The sequence below is a fragment of the Furipterus horrens genome, unplaced genomic scaffold (genome assembly GCF_987537825.1).
Source record: "Furipterus horrens unplaced genomic scaffold, mFurHor1.1.pri manual_scaffold_10, whole genome shotgun sequence".
NCBI lineage: Eukaryota > Metazoa > Chordata > Mammalia > Chiroptera > Furipteridae > Furipterus > Furipterus horrens.
In genome coordinates, this window is record NW_028327180.1 from 54922305 (window position 1) to 54939944 (window position 17640).

The following is a 17640-nucleotide window of genomic DNA, read 5'->3' on the forward strand; positions in this document are numbered from 1 at the left end:
ATGGTGCACACTTGAAGTGTTTTTTCCCTCTTTGCTACAATCACCATGATTTACCCCAAAATGAAATGCAAATACAATGAACATGCTGAACTGAAACCTTGTTGTGGTGGAACTGAGTGTGTTTGTGTTGAGTTTGCCATGACAACAGACTTTCGGTTAATTTTTCCTGACACAAAGCTTGCCAAGAATTGACTTCCTTAAATGCGGGTGTATTTTGTTTTTAAAATGAAGTTTAGCCTAAAGTCATTTAAAAAGTATTGTCTTCTGAAAAGAGGATTTTAAAAAATTGGTTTGTTTTTAAAATCTGTGATAAGCTTTGAGCTTTACCAGTATGTTCTGACTCAGCTGATGAATAGGTTGCCACAAACAGGTTCACCATGGTCATTTCCAAAATTAGCTCATTTTGAGCATCACTTGAATAGTGAAAATGTGTCCTTAGCTCATTTATCTTAGCACCAACACTCCTCATGGATCAGGTATGCATGGTGACCTATTTACGTCTTTGTTTCAGAGTGATCGTCTTCTGATCAAAGGAGGTAAAATCGTTAATGATGACCAGTCATTCTATGCAGACATATACATGGAAGATGGGTTGATCAAGTAAGTGTAACTCATTATATAGAAGAATTTGTGTACTCTCTAGTATCCCCAAACAGTTCCTACCATTCACACACATAGTACCAAGCTTTAGTGACTTCACAGAGTGACTTAGTATTTGTTTAAGCCCATTTTGATTGGTAGTAATTAATGAATTTGAAAACTCAGATTTATATATGCACAACCAATGGGCATGGACTGGGAGGCGCAAATGGAAGGAGGGATGCCACTGGGTGGAGGGGAACAAAGGGAAAAGAAATTGGGACAACTAACAGCATAATCAATAAAGCATATTAAAAACAAAAACAAAACTCAGATTTAAAGAATTCAAAGCCTCAATTAAATGTACACCCATTTCCTTATGCATTATGTAATTTACTATTTTTAACACAGGTGACACAATATCTTCTTGTTGCCAGCTCAAATGCTTGGGTTAGGATCTATTGAGTAGATTAAATGTTTTCCTAGAATGTAGTTGTTTGCATGGCTTGCCCAAACGAAGGTCACAAATGTGAAGTATATCCTCTTCCGTCAAGATAGCACATTTGCTTTCCGAATCAAGAATCTAAGTGGTTGGGGCAAAAAGACAACAATTAATTACCAAGTAACACAGACAAGGTACTGCCTCATCCTGAGAGAATTTCAGGTTTTGTTCTTTAAGAGCCAGCTAACACCAGTAAGACTGTGCTTGTGTTGATTGTATATTGTGTTACTAACAACAGCGGTTACTGCATTATGGTGTTTTTGGATTCTAGAGGGTTAAGTGAGCTGAGTGCATGCCAGTATCCTCATGCCCTTCCTACTGGGACTGCTTGCTCACAGGGCTCCAGAGAAATAGCACATCTATTCAAAGACAAACATGCTGTAAATGACATCTTCTGAATAAGCAGCATTCACCAAGGGCTACAGCAAACCAGGAGTAGAAAACTGTAGTGGATGTGTCTGTTGCCTGGAAACTCACATCTTGATTTATGAACCTAAAATAGGTCTCACCATTTCCACACTTAATGTTTTCTCCATGTGTGTTTGCTTATGACAGTCTCAACTCCAGGCGCTCACATCCCATGACTTGCCTGTCCCATTTCCCCTTGTTAGAAGGCAGCATGATCCGGTCTAGCAGAAGGACACTGGCCTAGAAGTGAGCAAGTGTGGGTGCTATATTTAGTCATCACTAATTTTTTTCTGAACTTTATCAATTTCTCCTTGATTACTTTTTCCTTTTTAAAAAAAAAACTTGGTAGAAAGATGTAGCAGAAATTTTTTTTTTAGAAATTGGAAATAAATTAATGTCTCAACGTAATATTAATTTTCTGTCTTCTCTCTGAGCTGTTAATGACATACTTCCAAATTTTCAAATCATTTTAATCATGGCGTTCATAGTTTTATTTATTTTTTCCTTCCCCCTATTTTTTTTATTTTGCAAAGGATCTGGTGAAAATACATGTTTGTAAAGTACAACCAGGTCTGGAGGAAATTGCTGTAGGATGATTAGCTCAACTGTGTGTTTATAGAGAAAGTATGGTGGCATTTTATGCAAGTTTCTTTGGGCCTTGTTATCATTTAATCTTAGGGGTTTTGATCAGACCTCTGAGGCTTTATTTAACTTTATTTTCTAGTAAATGCAGCATTGCCTCTTAGTTGGGGGGTAGGGAGTGTGGTGAGTGCACATATATTATGAATAATTACAGTAATAGGAAAAGTCTAGGAAACATAGGGAGGGATAGGTTAGGGCTTGGTGGATGTGTCTTTCAGATTTCATTTGACCCAAGGATGTTTCATTGACCACCATTGTCACACCCCCTCCCTTTATTTAGGCAAATAGGAGAAAACCTGATTGTGCCAGGAGGGGTGAAGACCATTGAGGCCCATTCCAGGATGGTGATTCCTGGAGGGATTGACGTCCATACCCGCTTCCAGATGCCTGAGCAGGGAATGACTTCTGCTGATGACTTCTTTCAAGGCACCAAGGCAGCCCTGGCTGGTGGAACCACCATGATCAGTAAGATAGCTTACAGTGATAACCTTAGCACTTGGGACTCTTTATCATGGGAAAACAAGTCTGTGTTGTTTGCCTCTTTCCTTCTAGAAGGTGCTGAACTGAGCAGTGGATTGATGTGCAGTGCAAGAGAGAGGGGGTGGGGGTTGTGGGGGGCAGGGCCAGGCCGGCCAGCCAGTTGTCTTCTTACTCGTCTTTGTCCAGCAGTGACTTCTGCAGTGGAACTTGAGAATACGGATCCAGAGAATTATGGTGGGATAGAAGGAATGCCTTCTTGCTTTCTCTGCTTGGGAACTTTTAGACAAAAGTTAACTTGAAAATGGGATTTGATTGTGGTCACTTGGAAAACATAGTATTTAGAGTAACCTTCAAAGCTATCAATTTTGAGCTTTTGCTCATAAGTATTTGATTCTGATTTTTCAAGAATTCCTGAGGGTGCATCTTCTCAGAAAGAGGTTGGGGCGCAGCAAATGTTGAACCAGGAATCTATTCCACTGATAAGAAAATCAAATGGGGGAGATTCTTCCTGGCCTGGATTTGACATAAGTGGAATCAGGCAGTCCTACTTGGAGAGGGACCCACAGATACTATTGATTATGGTTCAGATGAAGTTGCTCCTACCAACTGCTGGGTGCTCATAGTTTGCTTTGAAAGATTTATGCTTTTCATTTCACTGAATCTCAAGTATATTTCCTGGGGTCGTAGCACATGTTAGGAGTTTGCTTGTGAATGTCGTTTCCAATGTGCCTACTGATAATATCTGTCCCTTTGGCAGATATTATCTTGTTCTTGAGGAGGTAGGCAAGCTGCACAGTGGCCCAGCTGGCACATATTGAAAGAACAAGAAAAGGTTTTGTCTAAGAGTGAAAGTCCACATACAATTTGTCTTAAAAGCTAACAATTCAGTTCAGAAGAGGGTAAAATAGAAAGAACTTAGCTATGTGCCTTAGGAAAACCTGTCTTAACTGGTTATTTTTCAGAATGATGGTCTCTTTGCCTGTGACTTCAGAGTCCCTCTTTTCAATCCCACCACTGGAAGAGAGTTGCCCTGCCATCCCCTCCTAGTCTGAGCTCCCCTTTGCTTCAAATTGCATACTCATCTCCTCATGTTGTCTCAGTCCCTGTCTTGCATGTGTCTGAAGGATCAGGGACCACTCTCCTGTTTCAGCCTTCTCATTACGGCTCAGGAAAAGTCTTCATGTTGAAGCCTTAGGATTTTTTTCTGGCCGTGCACATCACCTTCTAGCCTTGTGGGTGTGTTCTCACAGGCCTCCACGTGTGCCCTGGGCCTCTGGCCTCATGGGAAAGCCTGCTGTTTGGTCAGTGCCATCTGTCAGGATGCACCCATACCCTTGGACACTTCTGTTCCTCCTCCAAGGCCAGCTAAGGAGCCACACTTGAAAAGCACTGAGTACCTGCTGTCAACCCGTAAGGTCAAGTCAAGGTTATAATCTGCCTCTGGTGTCGAGTTCAGCTGGGGTCCCTCTAGGCCCCTGCATTGGTCACAGAGTGTTAATAAGCCACAAGTAATATTTCCTGAGTAAGGGGTCAGTGATGCCTGCCGTTGGAGGAGTGGATGGGTTCGAGCCTCTGTGGCAGAAATGACCCTAGCCAGGAGCCTGCAGTTCTGGTCTCTCTCCAACACCAACTTGCTGTGTGACCTTGGCAAGTTCCCTCAGTTCTTTGGGCTTTAGCTGCTCATCAGCAAAATGGAGGACTTGCACCAGATGACCCAGGGTGCTCTTTCCAGCTCCCGCATTTGACAATTCACAACTTGAGACAGAGTTCGCCTTTAATAAAATGCATTCTGTTCAACAGATACAGAAAAGCCCTGTTTTTTCTCAGACGTACTTGAAAGCCCCTATCAGTCTGTTTCTCCTCTCTGTCGTTCCAGAATGTGCTTCTGCTCTCCTCACGCTTGACCCATTCTTTGCCCCACCTCATGCTTCTTGTCCCTTTTGTGCCATCCCTTCCCCACCACCTTTGCCAGGGGAGGTGCATCCCTTCCTGCGGAGGCCCCGACTTTCTCTTTGGCCTTCTTTCTCAGCAGCTGTGTGCTGCTTCTTCACGCCAGGAATTCCTTCTGTTCAGGGACAAGGGACATCCCCATGAGCCCAGCACCTGGCCCGGTGGACCCAGAATAGTTAGCAGATGGCCTAATGGCACATGGGAATGCAGGGGAAGAGACAGGTCAGGCTGCCCGCCCTGCTCATTTGGGCTGAATGCGACTGCACGCAGTCAGTTAGCCTACGGAGCAGGGGGACTGAGTGAGCCAGCTCCAAAGGAATGGCAGGGATGTGGTCACAGTTGTCACATCCCAAACTCCACTGCTTCTACAGCCGGAGGAGAATGTTAACTGCTCTTCCACATGACCCCCGTGGTTACTGACCCCTGTAGAATTCCCACTAGCCTGCCCTTCCCTCAGGAGACAAGCGGTAATAATGCAGATAAGGAGATCAGGATTTCCCCCTGCTGGCTGGTCATGCTTTCTGCGTTGCTTCAAGTGAGTGCGTGCCCTGGGCCCGCTTTTAAGAGAAGGAGTGTCGCAAAGAGGAAGAGCTGGCTTAAGGTGACTTCATTGGTATCTGTTCCTTCGATGAAATTGGAGCTTCTTTAATGAAAACTGAGGCCAGAAATAAATGCTTAGAGCACTTTAAAGAAATTCAGGTGCAAACTTGCAGAAACAAGCCATTGAAGTAAATGGTATAACAAAGCCTACACCTCCTCTGTCCCAGTCTGTCTGGGCTTTTCCATCCCAGTTACCTGCACCCTGCAGGCGAGTCTCCATCTGCCCCCTGCTATGTGTTTCCCAGGTCCCAGGACCTGGAGGCTTCACTTCTGTCTGAAATGGCACTGCCTGCAGAGGAAAGTGCAGTCGACTGTTCCCAGTTTAAAAATGGAGGTGGCATGCCAGCAGCAGAAAATAATATTATTGCCGTCACACAGAGCCTTCCAGTGAGACATGTGTATGAGACTGTGTGAAGCACTCAGCATGGGTGGAAGGAATGCCCTCTGTCCTTTCTATCCGGTGACAGGTGGGCAGAGGCTCCAGATGTGCCCTGCAGGTGGCGTCCAGACCAGCTGAAGGGTCCCCAGGTGGCAGGGGTGCTGCATGGGGAAACCAGAGCTGGCTTCCCAGTGGTGCTACAGGCATCATTGTTAAGATTCCGAGGTCTCCGGGAAGCAGGTGGGAACAGTTCTCTCCATTTTAGAGAGGGGAAGACTGAGGCTGGAGGGAAGGGCACAACCCTCCAACATGCACCCTGTGCTTCAGTGCAGGTGGCAGCTGTGGCTCCACCACCCGCTGGATGACTTGACTTTAATCCTCAATTACCTCAACTGCAAAAGGGGGAAGTCGTTGCCAGTGGTGATGTGGAAGCATCAGAGCAGCACCTGGCTGAAGTAATCAGCACTCAGATGTGATCATTGGTATTATTCATCTCACCTGAGGTGCCAGAACCTCCCATCTCTGCAGAAACTGCACCCTCCTACTCCCACCCCCACTGGATCTCTACTTTCTCAGCAGAGCCAGAGAAGAGGGACTCGAGCTGCAGGAGGGCCTGACCTGAACGTTTGCTGGGAGCAGGCTCCTCTGACCGTGGCCAGCAGGCTGTCCCTGGCGTCACCTGGGTGCATCTGAGAACATTCAGCTTCTGGGCCCCACCCAACCTGTCCAAGCAGAGAATCTGCTGGTGGGGCCTGAGAACCTGCATCTGAATCTGGTGATTGTTTGAAAGTACCGGTCTCAGGAGCCCATGCCAGCTCTGTGGATTCTAGAGCTCCAAGGAACAGGGGCCCCAGCTCACAGACGAGAGCCTCTTTGTCGTTTCTGCTAACCCAGTTTCAAGGCTTCCCCTTAGAGGGCGCGGGCACAGCACCCTGAAGGGGCTTCTTCCCCTCCCCCGGGGTGCAACCCAGCAGGGATCAGGATGGGACCTGAGACCGGAGAGGATTAGGACACATTGCTACTGCTGCTCTGGAAAGGGCCCTTGTTCCTGACCTGTGGACTTGCCACTCACCCTCTGGATGTGGCTCCTGGGTGTGCCGGGGCTCCTTTGCGCAGCCCTCCCCAGTCAGACTCACCACTCCCCTGCCCCACCGCCCCACCGCCCCCAGCGCCCCCCTGTGCTGCATCTGTCCTGGTGCCCAGCCCCAGAGACGCAGCACTGTCATGACTACTTGACCCCACAGTCACCCTGTGCTGAAATTGGATCAGTTTTTCTCTGTTAATCTTTTGCACCCATCCCTTCACTGCCCCGACTCAGACCTCAAGACTCCTCACCTCTGAGGAGTCTCACTGCTACCCCTGTTTCTGGGCTCTGCCATGGAGAGACCCCCCCATGGCTTTTCTTGCGGAGAATGGACCCCAGTGCAGAGCCTTCCTTCATGCGGCCTAGTCCTGCCGCCCAGCCTGCATGCACATCGTCACCTCAGTCAGTCATGCCCTTCCCTTTTCTCCTCTGCCCAGCCTGGGTGCACCTCCCTCCCCAAGCCCCTGCTCAGCCCCCTTCATTGAAATCTACTGTTGCTTCTTGGTACCTTGACCAACATTGCGCTTTTATCCCACGGCCCTGATGACGTTCCTCTGGGTGTTCCAGTTTGATCAAGGCTCCTCTGTTGTTTCAATATTCCCCACCCACCCAGTCATGTCACTCCTGAGGCGCTCCATTGCCACCTGCTGTTGGATGGATGGCGCCCGGATGGATGGATGGATATACTAGCAAGGACTTGGTTTTCTGCTTCATCTGAGTGATGCCAGAAGACTGAGACTCCTGGGACTGGAGAAGAGTGTACAGTCTGATGCTAATTGTGTTTGCTGCCTCTTCACCAGTAGCCTCATTTCTGCTGCCTGCCACCCCCTTCCCCTCTGTCCCTGCAGGGAGCCACTGTTGCAGCAGTTGCAGGAGAGAGGCAGGGAGGGGAAAAGCCGGAGCCCAAGCATCAGCCTGAACTTGTGGATGGGGACTGCTCCCTCTGTCTGGACCATCCTCGAAGGCGGCAGGAATAGCAGCTCTCACGCTGGTGGTGTTGTGAGAGAACTTGCGTCTGAGTGCACAGGGTTGGATCCATTTGAGAGTGGCTCTGAGCACCGGGGCAGACTGTGGTCTTCCCCCAGGCTAGTCCCAGCTCCTCTGGGGAGCCTTGCCCGGAGGCCGGCAGCAGGAGCAGGGGCGAGGCGGTGTCTCAGGCCTTGCTGGCCGGGATGCCCCAAGGAGATGTGCTCAGTGTCCCTGCAGCGCAGCCACTGCTTGTCATTTTCTCATCCATGTGGCATTTGGGTTTGATCCCTGCTTCTGATGAGTCCACGTGCGTGAATGCACATACACTATAATATGGATGTGTTTGTAATTGATACTTTGATTATTCCCTTTGCATCATTCATTTGACTCGGGTTAGAAAATGTTTACAAAATAGCCCGACCACATCAGACTAAAGTTTCAAAGTCCCGGACCAGAGCTGCCACCACAGAATCTGCCCATGGCCTGGCGATTAGAAAGCCACGCTATCTGATGGCTATTGGTGTAGGCTCTCTGTCTCCTCCTCCTCCTGAGCCCTCTCCCTGGCCCCACGTGGGTGAGGCCACACATCTCGCCAGGGGACACGAGTGCCTGCTGCCAGTAGATGCCATGGGACTGGGCCCACTCAGGTGTTTCTGTGCAAATCACAACCACAAGTGGCTGGGCTGGTAGAGTCTGTCCACTCCCTGGGACATTTTGGGCTGATCACCTAACACCTGGTGCCGAGCCAAAGGCGAGAAGAGAGTGGAAGGAGGATGCAGCCTGAGAAATAGTACAGCTGTTCCTGGAGGTCCAGTGCACACTTACTAAATGCTTTTCTCAGGATGGAAGCTGCCGGCCTGGGCTCTACCCACCAGCCTCCTAGCCCGGTAGGATTTAAGTCTGCTAGGCCCTTCCAGAGCAGGGATATTCCTGTTTAGGTCGCTAGGCCTTACCTTTGCACGGACATTGTGGCAGTTAAACTAATCTCCCCAGGGTTTCTTGCCTGGCTCCTGGCCCAGGAGTGGCATCACGCAGGAAAGCACGCAGTCCCTGAGGGGGTGGGCTGTCCTCCCTGCAAACGGTGTCTGCATCCTGCCTTCTCTTGCCCTCTGCCGTTCGTGGTGTACGCAGAGGTTGGGGTCTTGGTACTGGGATATCCCCAGAGACCATCCTGACTTTCCAGTGAGTGGGATGTGCAGACTGTTGGGACCTTCCTGTCAGTCTGTTGCCCAGAATGACAGCCAGAGCCAGGAGAGATTGTGGGGGTGAGGGTGGGGGGAGTCATGAGGCTCTGCAAAGTCTTCCTAGTCTTTGGACATGAGGGAGAGGCTTTCAGTGGTCAGCATCCCATGGGCTCAGGGGTCTGTGTGGCTACATAAGAGCCTGCATGACACACACATCCCAGGACACTCATGCTCTGGGTACTGGCCAAGTACAGCTGGGCAGAGACTTCCTGTTTCTGTGTTTGTAGACCCCTGGCATACATGGAAGCTGCCCATTCTGGCTGCTTGAGAAGCAGCTACATGAGTCGGGACCCGGACCTCATCCCTGTTGCTCCTTCTACTCTTGCTGGCTTTACCGTTGTTTTTCTGGGGCCACCCTTCTGTCATATGAACCACATGAAATCTGACCCAGGACCCCTCTGCCTGGCAGATAGGACTGATGAGGGCAGAGCTGCTCTGGCTGCAGTGGTGGGCTGTGGGGAGCCCAGAACCTTGCTCCCCTTCTCCTCTCCTCCCGGACTTGGCAGCCCCTCTGGGGAGTCCTTGGGCTTAGGGAAGCACAGCCTGGAAGCCGCCATCACCTCCTTCCTGTCCCCTTTGCTTCCCTTCCCTCCAGGCGTGGACCCTGCCGACCCGTGTTGAGTGGCAGGAAGAGAGTGTTTAGGAAGAAGGAGCACACCCATGTAGTCACTTAAGAAAACTCCTCACAACCCAGTGTAACTGTTCAGTGGTTTTGTTTAATATCCCTCCTTCTGTTCGGGGCAGGAACAGGGACAGAGCACTCCTTTCCAAAGCTTCCCCTGCCTAGGTTTGCATCGGTTTGCCTTTTCATGAGAGCCCACAATAGCCAAATACTCTTTTTAAAAAATCAATGGTATGCAGTGTTTCTAAGGAAAAATGACTGTCTTGAGGAGTGGTTGGCGAAGGCACTTGCATTTTCCTCCCACTCCATGTGAGGCCCTCTCTCCCCTTCTTCCCCTTTCCCCCTCTTTGAGACATGTCCCTACTTTTTCCCGGGAAAAGGATTATTTATTTCTTGGGTTTTGAGGACTCTGCCTCTGACTTGCTGCTGCTGTTGGATGAAGCCATTACCCAAGCTTCTTGCTTTTATTCCATCTTAACTGCCATGCTAATGATACAGGGGCATCACAGTGAGTAGAAATTAGAGTTCTTTCTGGTTAACCCATTTGGGAGGCCGCTTTCTTTGAATGTGACTAAATGTGTTCCCCTAATGATAGAGAGGGTGCGGCGGGGGCTGGGTCTCTGTGGCCGAGGCTGACTATCTGGTAGAAGGGATTTTGCAATGAGCCAGGGCAGTAGTTACAAACCTCAAGTGCACACTAGAACCCCTGGGGGAGTTTTCATAAAATACAGAGACCAGAACTTCTAATTTCATGTTCTTGGTGGGCCTGGGCCCTGGTGGCTGTAAGTTTGTATGGCAGGAGTCCCCAGCTTCCAGGCTGCGGACCGCTTCTGGCTTGGGCCTGTTAGGAACCGGGCCACGCAGCAGGAGGTGAGCTTGCATGTAATGTGCTTGAATCATCCCGAAACCATTCTCCCCCCACCCAGTCCATGAAAAAATTGTCCTCCACAAAACCGGTCCCTGGTGCGAGAAAGTCTGGGGACTGCTGTAGGGGACAGCCAGGGTTACGAGCCGCGGGTCTAGGTGCTTGTCCCCATAGTTGGATATCTGCTGAAGCTGAATGGATGTCTGCCAAGTTTTTCTAAAATGCCCTCTGTTCCCTGCCATGTCGTGTCCTCTGAATTCAATGGTCTTGACCTGGGTGGCTGGCTTCTGTGGCCAGGTGCCCTCCTGAAGCTGTGGGGCAGGGTGGGTAGAGCGAATGCCACCAGAAAGGGGTTCCTCCTTCAGCTGCTGTTTTGGTTTCCTGAGGTTTTACTTGGCTAAAGAGCACACTGGGTCGGACTTGGAGTTGGCGGGATGAGAGGTGGTAAGCAGGAATGGTAAGCAGAGGCGGGGGCCGAGCGCAGCTGCGGTGTGCTGTGGTCCCAGCCCTGTGGCCACCTGCCGTGCCGGCTTCACTGGAGAACCCGGCTGCCTTTAGGTTGAATCAACAGTGTTTATGACCTAATGTCCCACTAATGATAGGTCAGAACTGGAACCCTTCCTTGTGGGGAGCCTGTGAGGGAAAAAGCAAAAGAGCCTGGTAAAAACACAGAATCACAGGCTCTTAGGGCAACGCTTGGGATCTTCTGTCCGGGCCTCTGCCCCAGTCTCTGTCCCAGCTGGGCGAAAGTCACTGGGCCACGCTTCAGAGGGTGAGATTGCAATAGCACCGCATGGCCGAGGGAGCGCTCCAAAAATCGGAAGATGTGTGTTTAATTTCTCTTTCTAGTACTTTTTGCCTAAGTGTGACCATCTAATATAATTCTAGATGGCTAGTTCCACGTTATAAAATGGAGACAATAGATTCCTATTTCTTAGAGTTGTGAACAGTAAGTGCGCTTGTTTGTACCATGCTGCTTAAAAATGATTATTGTGACACTTCTGGTACTTGTGTAAATCTGTCTGTAACTATCTCTCTAACATCTGTCTATCTATCATCATCTGATCTGTCATCTATATCTAATTTATCATCTATTTTACCCAGTCTGTATATTTAGCTACGTAATCTATCTGTTATATATCCACATTTGTATCATCTTTCTAATCTAATATCTATCTGTTTATCTATTTGTATATATCTGTCTGTTCATCCGTCTCCTGATCCAAGGAACAGTCACATGCCTGCTGACCCAGACAGTTTGTCTGCCTTTGTGGCTGCATGGCGAGGTCAGGAGGCGAGTTCAGGGGCGCTTATCTTCACACCCACGTAATGCAGTTGGTGGTTTGACCTTAGCAGGAAAAGCAGCTCTGTATAAGAAGGTTCTTACACACAAAACTAAAAATTTTACTTGACACATTTTTTTCCCTCCAAATAATCACTGGAGAATTTGGGACCTAAGTCTCTTGACCGCACACCCTGTCCCGTGGATGCAAAGCTGTGTCACTAGGAATCAGCTGATAAAGTTAAAAACTCATTCTAGATTTGAATTTTCAGCCGACAAAGGAATTCCAATGAGAGCACCTGTACAATTGGCTGTTCCTGTGATATTGGGGGCCCGGCCCCGCTGTTTGTCCTAATGGATTCGTCATGGTCTCTTCCAGGAGGGTAGCTTTCCTCCAGGAACCTGCCCCAGCATTTCCCTTTGCTCCAGTGCATGGCCCAGGGCTCATTTCTCAGGCAGCGCTGGTGACAAATTCTTTCCCAGAGAGTATTTCAGCTGGGAAGCATTCAGTCCTATAGGGCCTAGCACCCAGCAGTTGCGGGGACAGTGCTGGCAGAATGGGGACGAGGGGCTCTCTCCTCTGGCCACCTCCTAGGCATTGGCTGTGTGGGATCCCACCTCTCCCTCCAGCCCCCCAGGTGAAAGACCCGGTCCCTAACCCAGCCTTGCCCATCTGGCAGGGACACACACTGCTTTACATTGCTGTCTGCATCCCCTGCTCTTGGATTCAGCTGCAGTCCTTATTATTTCTGTGGTCGTGCTCTGGTTGAACCACTGCACAACTCGTGGGGGTGACAAGGCAGAGCGCATCCATCATTGAGGCAAGGAGATGATCAAGTGAGAAAACTAGGCCCCATGGGGCTGACAGATGTTGGGAGGGCCACTCTGAGCCCAGGGGAGAGGGTAGACTCACTATGTTGGAAGAAATGCAGCTTTTCTTCAGAGTTTTAAATGAAACCTGAGTATCGCAGCTCGGGCCCAGTATCTGTGGTTTTAAGTATCATTTTACGCCATCAATGGGGCTTCAGCATTTAAGTTACTGTCCAGATGGGTGCACTTTGAGAGGGTACTCCTAATGTTCCCCCAGGACAACAACGCACCCCAGGCTGTCCCAGGTGAGCCCGGCTGTACAGCATTCTTCATCTCAGGCTTGTACTGAATTTGCTTGTCCTCTGATGAGTTCAGAAGGGCACTGACATAGTGGCTGCTCTCTGGACACCTCCCTGACCTGTAAGGAATCCTAGCAGGGAGCTGCATGACGCCCCCTCTGCACTGAGGGTCAGAAGAGAGGTCATTTGAGGGAGCAGGGAATTGATGCCATTTATCGGGGGTCTGTGAGCTGCACAAGCCCTGTACACTGCCTCTAATCCCGTGTCAACCCTGAAGACAGGTGGGCTTCTCCCCAGGCTGTGCATGAGGACATGGGAAGCTCAGAGAAGCCCAGTGACTTGTCTGAAGCCGCAGGGATTGTGAGTTAGGCTTGGCATTCTGATCTGAGCTCTGGGCTGTCAGCACGTGCAGTTCACAGGCTCAATGAGCTTTTTAACAATTAACGAGTGTGCCCGTGAATGCTGCTGTGAGTGGTGCATCACAGACATCCCAGGTGCAGCCCCCACATGGAGTTGGTGGTGGGCTTCGATCCATCCCTCAGGCACAGAAAGATTTTGGCATTCAAACTGCCCTCGGATCCAATTTTTATTTAAAAGTGTTTTTTGTCCTCTCAAGGGAGACAGAGGTCAGATAGTGAACCTCTTTCACTGAGCAGGCGGCTACGCCCAGCGGGGAGGGTGCTCACGAGCCTGCAGGGTGTTGAGCTCACCCAGAGGAAGTGCTGCATTGGTGGCCTCCCTGGGGCATTTGGAGAACAATCCAGACGAGTGACTGATGTCGTGCATTCATCAACTGAACTTAATCTCTTCCGGGAGGTTTGGGAGCCCTTTTCCACACAGGGACAGATTGTGCTGAGCTCCGTCATGCAAGTGCCACCAAAGGCCTTCTTGCCTGGGCCGCGTCTTTCACCAGGGTTCATTAGGCTCCACGTCTGGTAGGGGAGCACCTCAGGCAGATGGCATTTTCTGAGGAGGCACAGGGACAGGGAGGGAAATCAAATACTTTCTCAGAGCTGGGTCTGCTGTTCAGTACATTGTTTTCCCTTGATGGAGAAAATCCAAGGGGAAGCATGAGGTGTAATGGAAAGAATTTGAGGCCCAAACTTCTTGAGGACATGTCTTCATGGAGCTGGGAGTTAGGCGACCTTAGTTCTGGTCTCCAGTCTGCGGCTCCTTCGCTCAGGCACGTTGCCCCATGTCTCTGTCTTGGTTTTGTCAATCGTCAGAAGGGCTTGGACCAGCCTTTCTGGCCTGATAAGGTTGCTGTAAGGATTCAGGGACATGGTGGGCAGGACAGGTAACCTGCGTGCCGTGGGAGGGTGGGCCCTTCAGCCCAGTTTTGCTCCTGATGGTCAAGACTTTTTATTACGACACCCGGACACTGGATATTTAAAGGGCTCGGTGTGTTTTGCGTTACTGATTTCAAAAACCCTCTCATCTCATCACATACCTCCTTTTTTTTTATCCTTCTTTCATCAGGAAACGATGAAAATAGCATAGCTCTGAAATGGATTTCTTTCTTTTGTTTTTGCTTTGACAGAGGCACATCCTCGCCTGAATTTCTTTTCTTGCTAAAAGTATTCAGCTGTTTTATTAAAGAGTTCCGCACCCCCATGTATTTTCTTTCTTTCTTTGGAAATAGAAGATCTGTTTTCATGAATTTTATATCTTGCTTAGTGGGAGATTCAAGCTAGCTGATCATTTCTCCTTTTATGTTAGAGAAAAAGGTACTTTTAAATAATGGTTGGCTCAAGGAGCAAGTAAAGCTTCAACCCCGAGATCTTTCTCACTGGCGAATGCGTGGGAGCCCTCAGGGCAGGCCTCAGGGCAGGGCTGTGTCTGGGGCCTAGACGTTGGTGTCACAGGCTCCTCATTTTGCAGCAGGGATGCTGTGGCCCAGGCCGTAGTGTGAGCTGGGGGGCGGGCGGGGCTGTGGCCACACTTGAGCCCTTTCTGCCGTGGTGTCTGTTTATACCTCTACTTACTCTGCTTCTGTAGCTCATACCTGCCGGCTCCTCCTGACAGTGAATGCTGGGTGTGGGAGCTTCCCACTGCAGGACTCGCCTCGAAGAAAAAACTTACTTTCCAGGGAGCAGCCGAAGAAGGTGTTATCCTCCCTCTTTGTGGTGAAATGCAGCTTTTCATTAAATGGCAGGGCTTCTTCATGAGAGACTGGAGAAGCTGAACAAGAAAGAATGGGCTCTCCTCTGTCGGCAGGTGATGGGCTCTCTTCTGTCAAGGGGGTGGCAATTCTCACTCCGCTGTGCTTTCTGGGTCCGTGGGCATGTGCGAGTGGCATCTGAGCATCTGTGTGTCCGCTCTGGAGAGTTAGGTGACCAGAGTCTTGTTGTGAGCAACATTTCTGCTTCTGGGACATGGCTCCCTCGCTTCCATTGTCTGTACCAGTGAAAGGTGGCCTCCAGCGACCGAGAGGTTTCTGTCCATGATTCTGCCAGAAAATGTGATTTCCCTGGTTGTTTCCCTCTTCACGTGGTGGCTCGGCCCTTTATTTTCCTCGTTCTCTTCATTCTTACAGCCTGTCCTTGTTGCTTGTTTAAGGAATTTCATAAAAAAAGATGCTGAGTAACAGTTTTACTGTTTTAGGCTTGCTTCGTCCATTCATTCATTATTTGTTTGCTTTGTGTTGGCGCACACAAACTATATTGACTCTTTAAAATCTTCAAAAATATTTATATACAATTTATATACCATAAAATTCACTCTTGTAAAGTGCACAGTTCAGTGGTTTTTAGTATAGTCAGAGTTGTGCAACCAACCATTGCTTCTAATTTCAGAACATCCTTACCACCCCAAAAAGGAGCTCCATGGCAAGTCACAGCTACTCTTCATGCCCCAGCCCGTGACAGACACCAGTGCACCCTCAGTCTGTGGGTTTGTCTTTTCTGGACATTTCATATGTGGGATCATACAGTATGTGGCCTTGGTCGTCTGTTGCTTTTGCTCAGCATGAAGTTTTCAAGGTTCATGTAGGTTGTAGCCTGTATCAGTACCTCATTCCTTTTTATGGCTGAATGGTGTTATGTTGGATGGATGTACTTCATTTTGCCCATAGATTGATTAGTTGATAGCGTTTGGATTTCTTCAGTTTTTTGACTATTGTGAATGAATAATGTTCATTCATGGACAAGTTTTATGTGTGCATATGTTTTTATTTCTCTTGGCATGAAATTGCTGGGTTACAGGGTAATACTATCTTTAACTTTTTGAGGAACTGCCAAACTGTCCCCCACAGTGGCTGTACTATTTTACATTCCCACCAGCAGGGTGTGAAGGCTCCAGTCTCTCCACATCCTTGCCAGCACTTGTGATCCTCCACTGCTGGGATCACAGCCCTCCCGGGGGAGTGAGCGTCTCATTGTAGTTTTGACTTCAGGACTTACTTTAAGGCTGGTTCACTTGTTCACTCACTCTTCTTGATCTGTGATGTGAGAACTTGGTTTTGAGTATGTTTTCTTAATCCTGCATGGAAACATCTGATGTGAAAAGTAGAAGGATGTTCATAGTGATGAGAAAGAAGAATTGAAACCAGGGATGTCCCAGAGGAGCAGTATTCAGCCCTCCCCCACTGACACCCCCTGGAGCCCTCTCTTTGGGGTTCCCTGTCCCTGGTGAACTGGAATGGCTGACTCCATCTCCTCCAGACTTGTTCCCCTCTCATTGTGTGGCCCCAAGTGAATCCCATTGTGCTGTTCACTATGACTGTCATTTGTTCTGCTTCCTGGTGCGGTGGACAGGTACATGAGCTGGGCCAGGGAGAGACCTTGGCAGAGGTGCCGTAGCCCCTATCCCCCAGTGTCCCTCTTCTGATGTAGCAACACTATGTGGAGCCTGCTGGGCCTGGGCACTTGCGCCGGGTGCTGGGGGTCTCCCAGGCCTGACTGTTTCTGCACGTGGCCACGCCTGTCTTCACAGCCCAGAGTCAGAAGACTCATTACCTTCTGCATTTATAGCTGCTCTCTCCTGGGACCTCCCACAAAACAGATAGGGCCAGAAATGTCCCGCACTTCCCATGAGGAAATGGCAGAATAGAAAGGTTAAGTGACTTGCCCGAGGCCACCCAGCCAATAATGAGGCCAAATGAGGACGGAAACCTGGTCATCTGCTTGCCTTGGCCAGTGTTTGCCCTGCTGGCCTCTGTCAATGGGGGATAAGGGGTGTGAAGTGTGGTTTCAGTCCATGCACTTTGAGGTGACTCCATCCTTGCCTTCTGGATGTTTCCGATAGTGTAACATGGTGAGCACCTGGTAGCACTGAGAACCGAGGGTGTTGTGCTAGAGCACTGTGGCTGCCTTGATGTGGGCCGATAGATGGTGATACCGACAAGAAGGGATGTAGTCACTTTTCCATGGCCAGTACATCTACTGCTCTGTTGAAACTGAGGTAATTAGCAAAGAGAAAACTGAGTTAATCCTGTCATTTGTCCACTCAGCCGACATTTGCCAGGCCAAGGAGGAGGTGCCAGTCAGGACATTGGCACTGTGCATGTGGTCCCTGGCTTCAAGAAACTTACAAATTAATGATTGCAATAAAATGTGGTAACTTCTATACTGAGGTTCAGGGGCCCCAGAGAAGAAGTCTTTGAAGTCTGCTGGAGAGAGTTGGGAGGCTTCCTGACGGGGTCCTGTGAGCTTCCCGCCTAGGAGGAGGGAGTGCCTGCCAGCCAAGAGAGGTGCTGTGGGATTTGTAAACAGGAGTCTGGTATGCTTTAGAGTTTACAAGTAAATCAGTATTTCTGGGTATTAAAAAAAAAAAGTTTTAGTGCGAAGGGCTGAAGCATGAGTGGTGGGTGCTGTTCCCCGTGATTGAAGGTTAGGCCTTGGTACCCGTTTCTCTCAGCTCCCCTCCAGCCCCCTTTCTTTTTCTTTAAAAGAAAAATCCTCACCCAAAGATGTATTTATTGATTA

The 17640-nt window shown here is 49.2% G+C and overlaps 1 protein-coding gene across 2 annotated transcripts in view; it reads left to right on the forward strand.

Moving 5' to 3' along the window:
* DPYSL2 (dihydropyrimidinase like 2) overlaps positions 1-17640 on the forward strand; it is a 122494-nt gene that overhangs the window by 45961 nt on the left and 58893 nt on the right. For both annotated transcript variants that reach the window (XM_090290289.1, XM_090290290.1), the window contains exons 2-3: positions 512-600; positions 2412-2596. In XM_090290289.1, coding sequence (XP_090146415.1) covers positions 512-600; positions 2412-2596 — 274 coding nt within the window. The remainder of the gene's footprint in view (positions 1-511; positions 601-2411; positions 2597-17640) is intronic.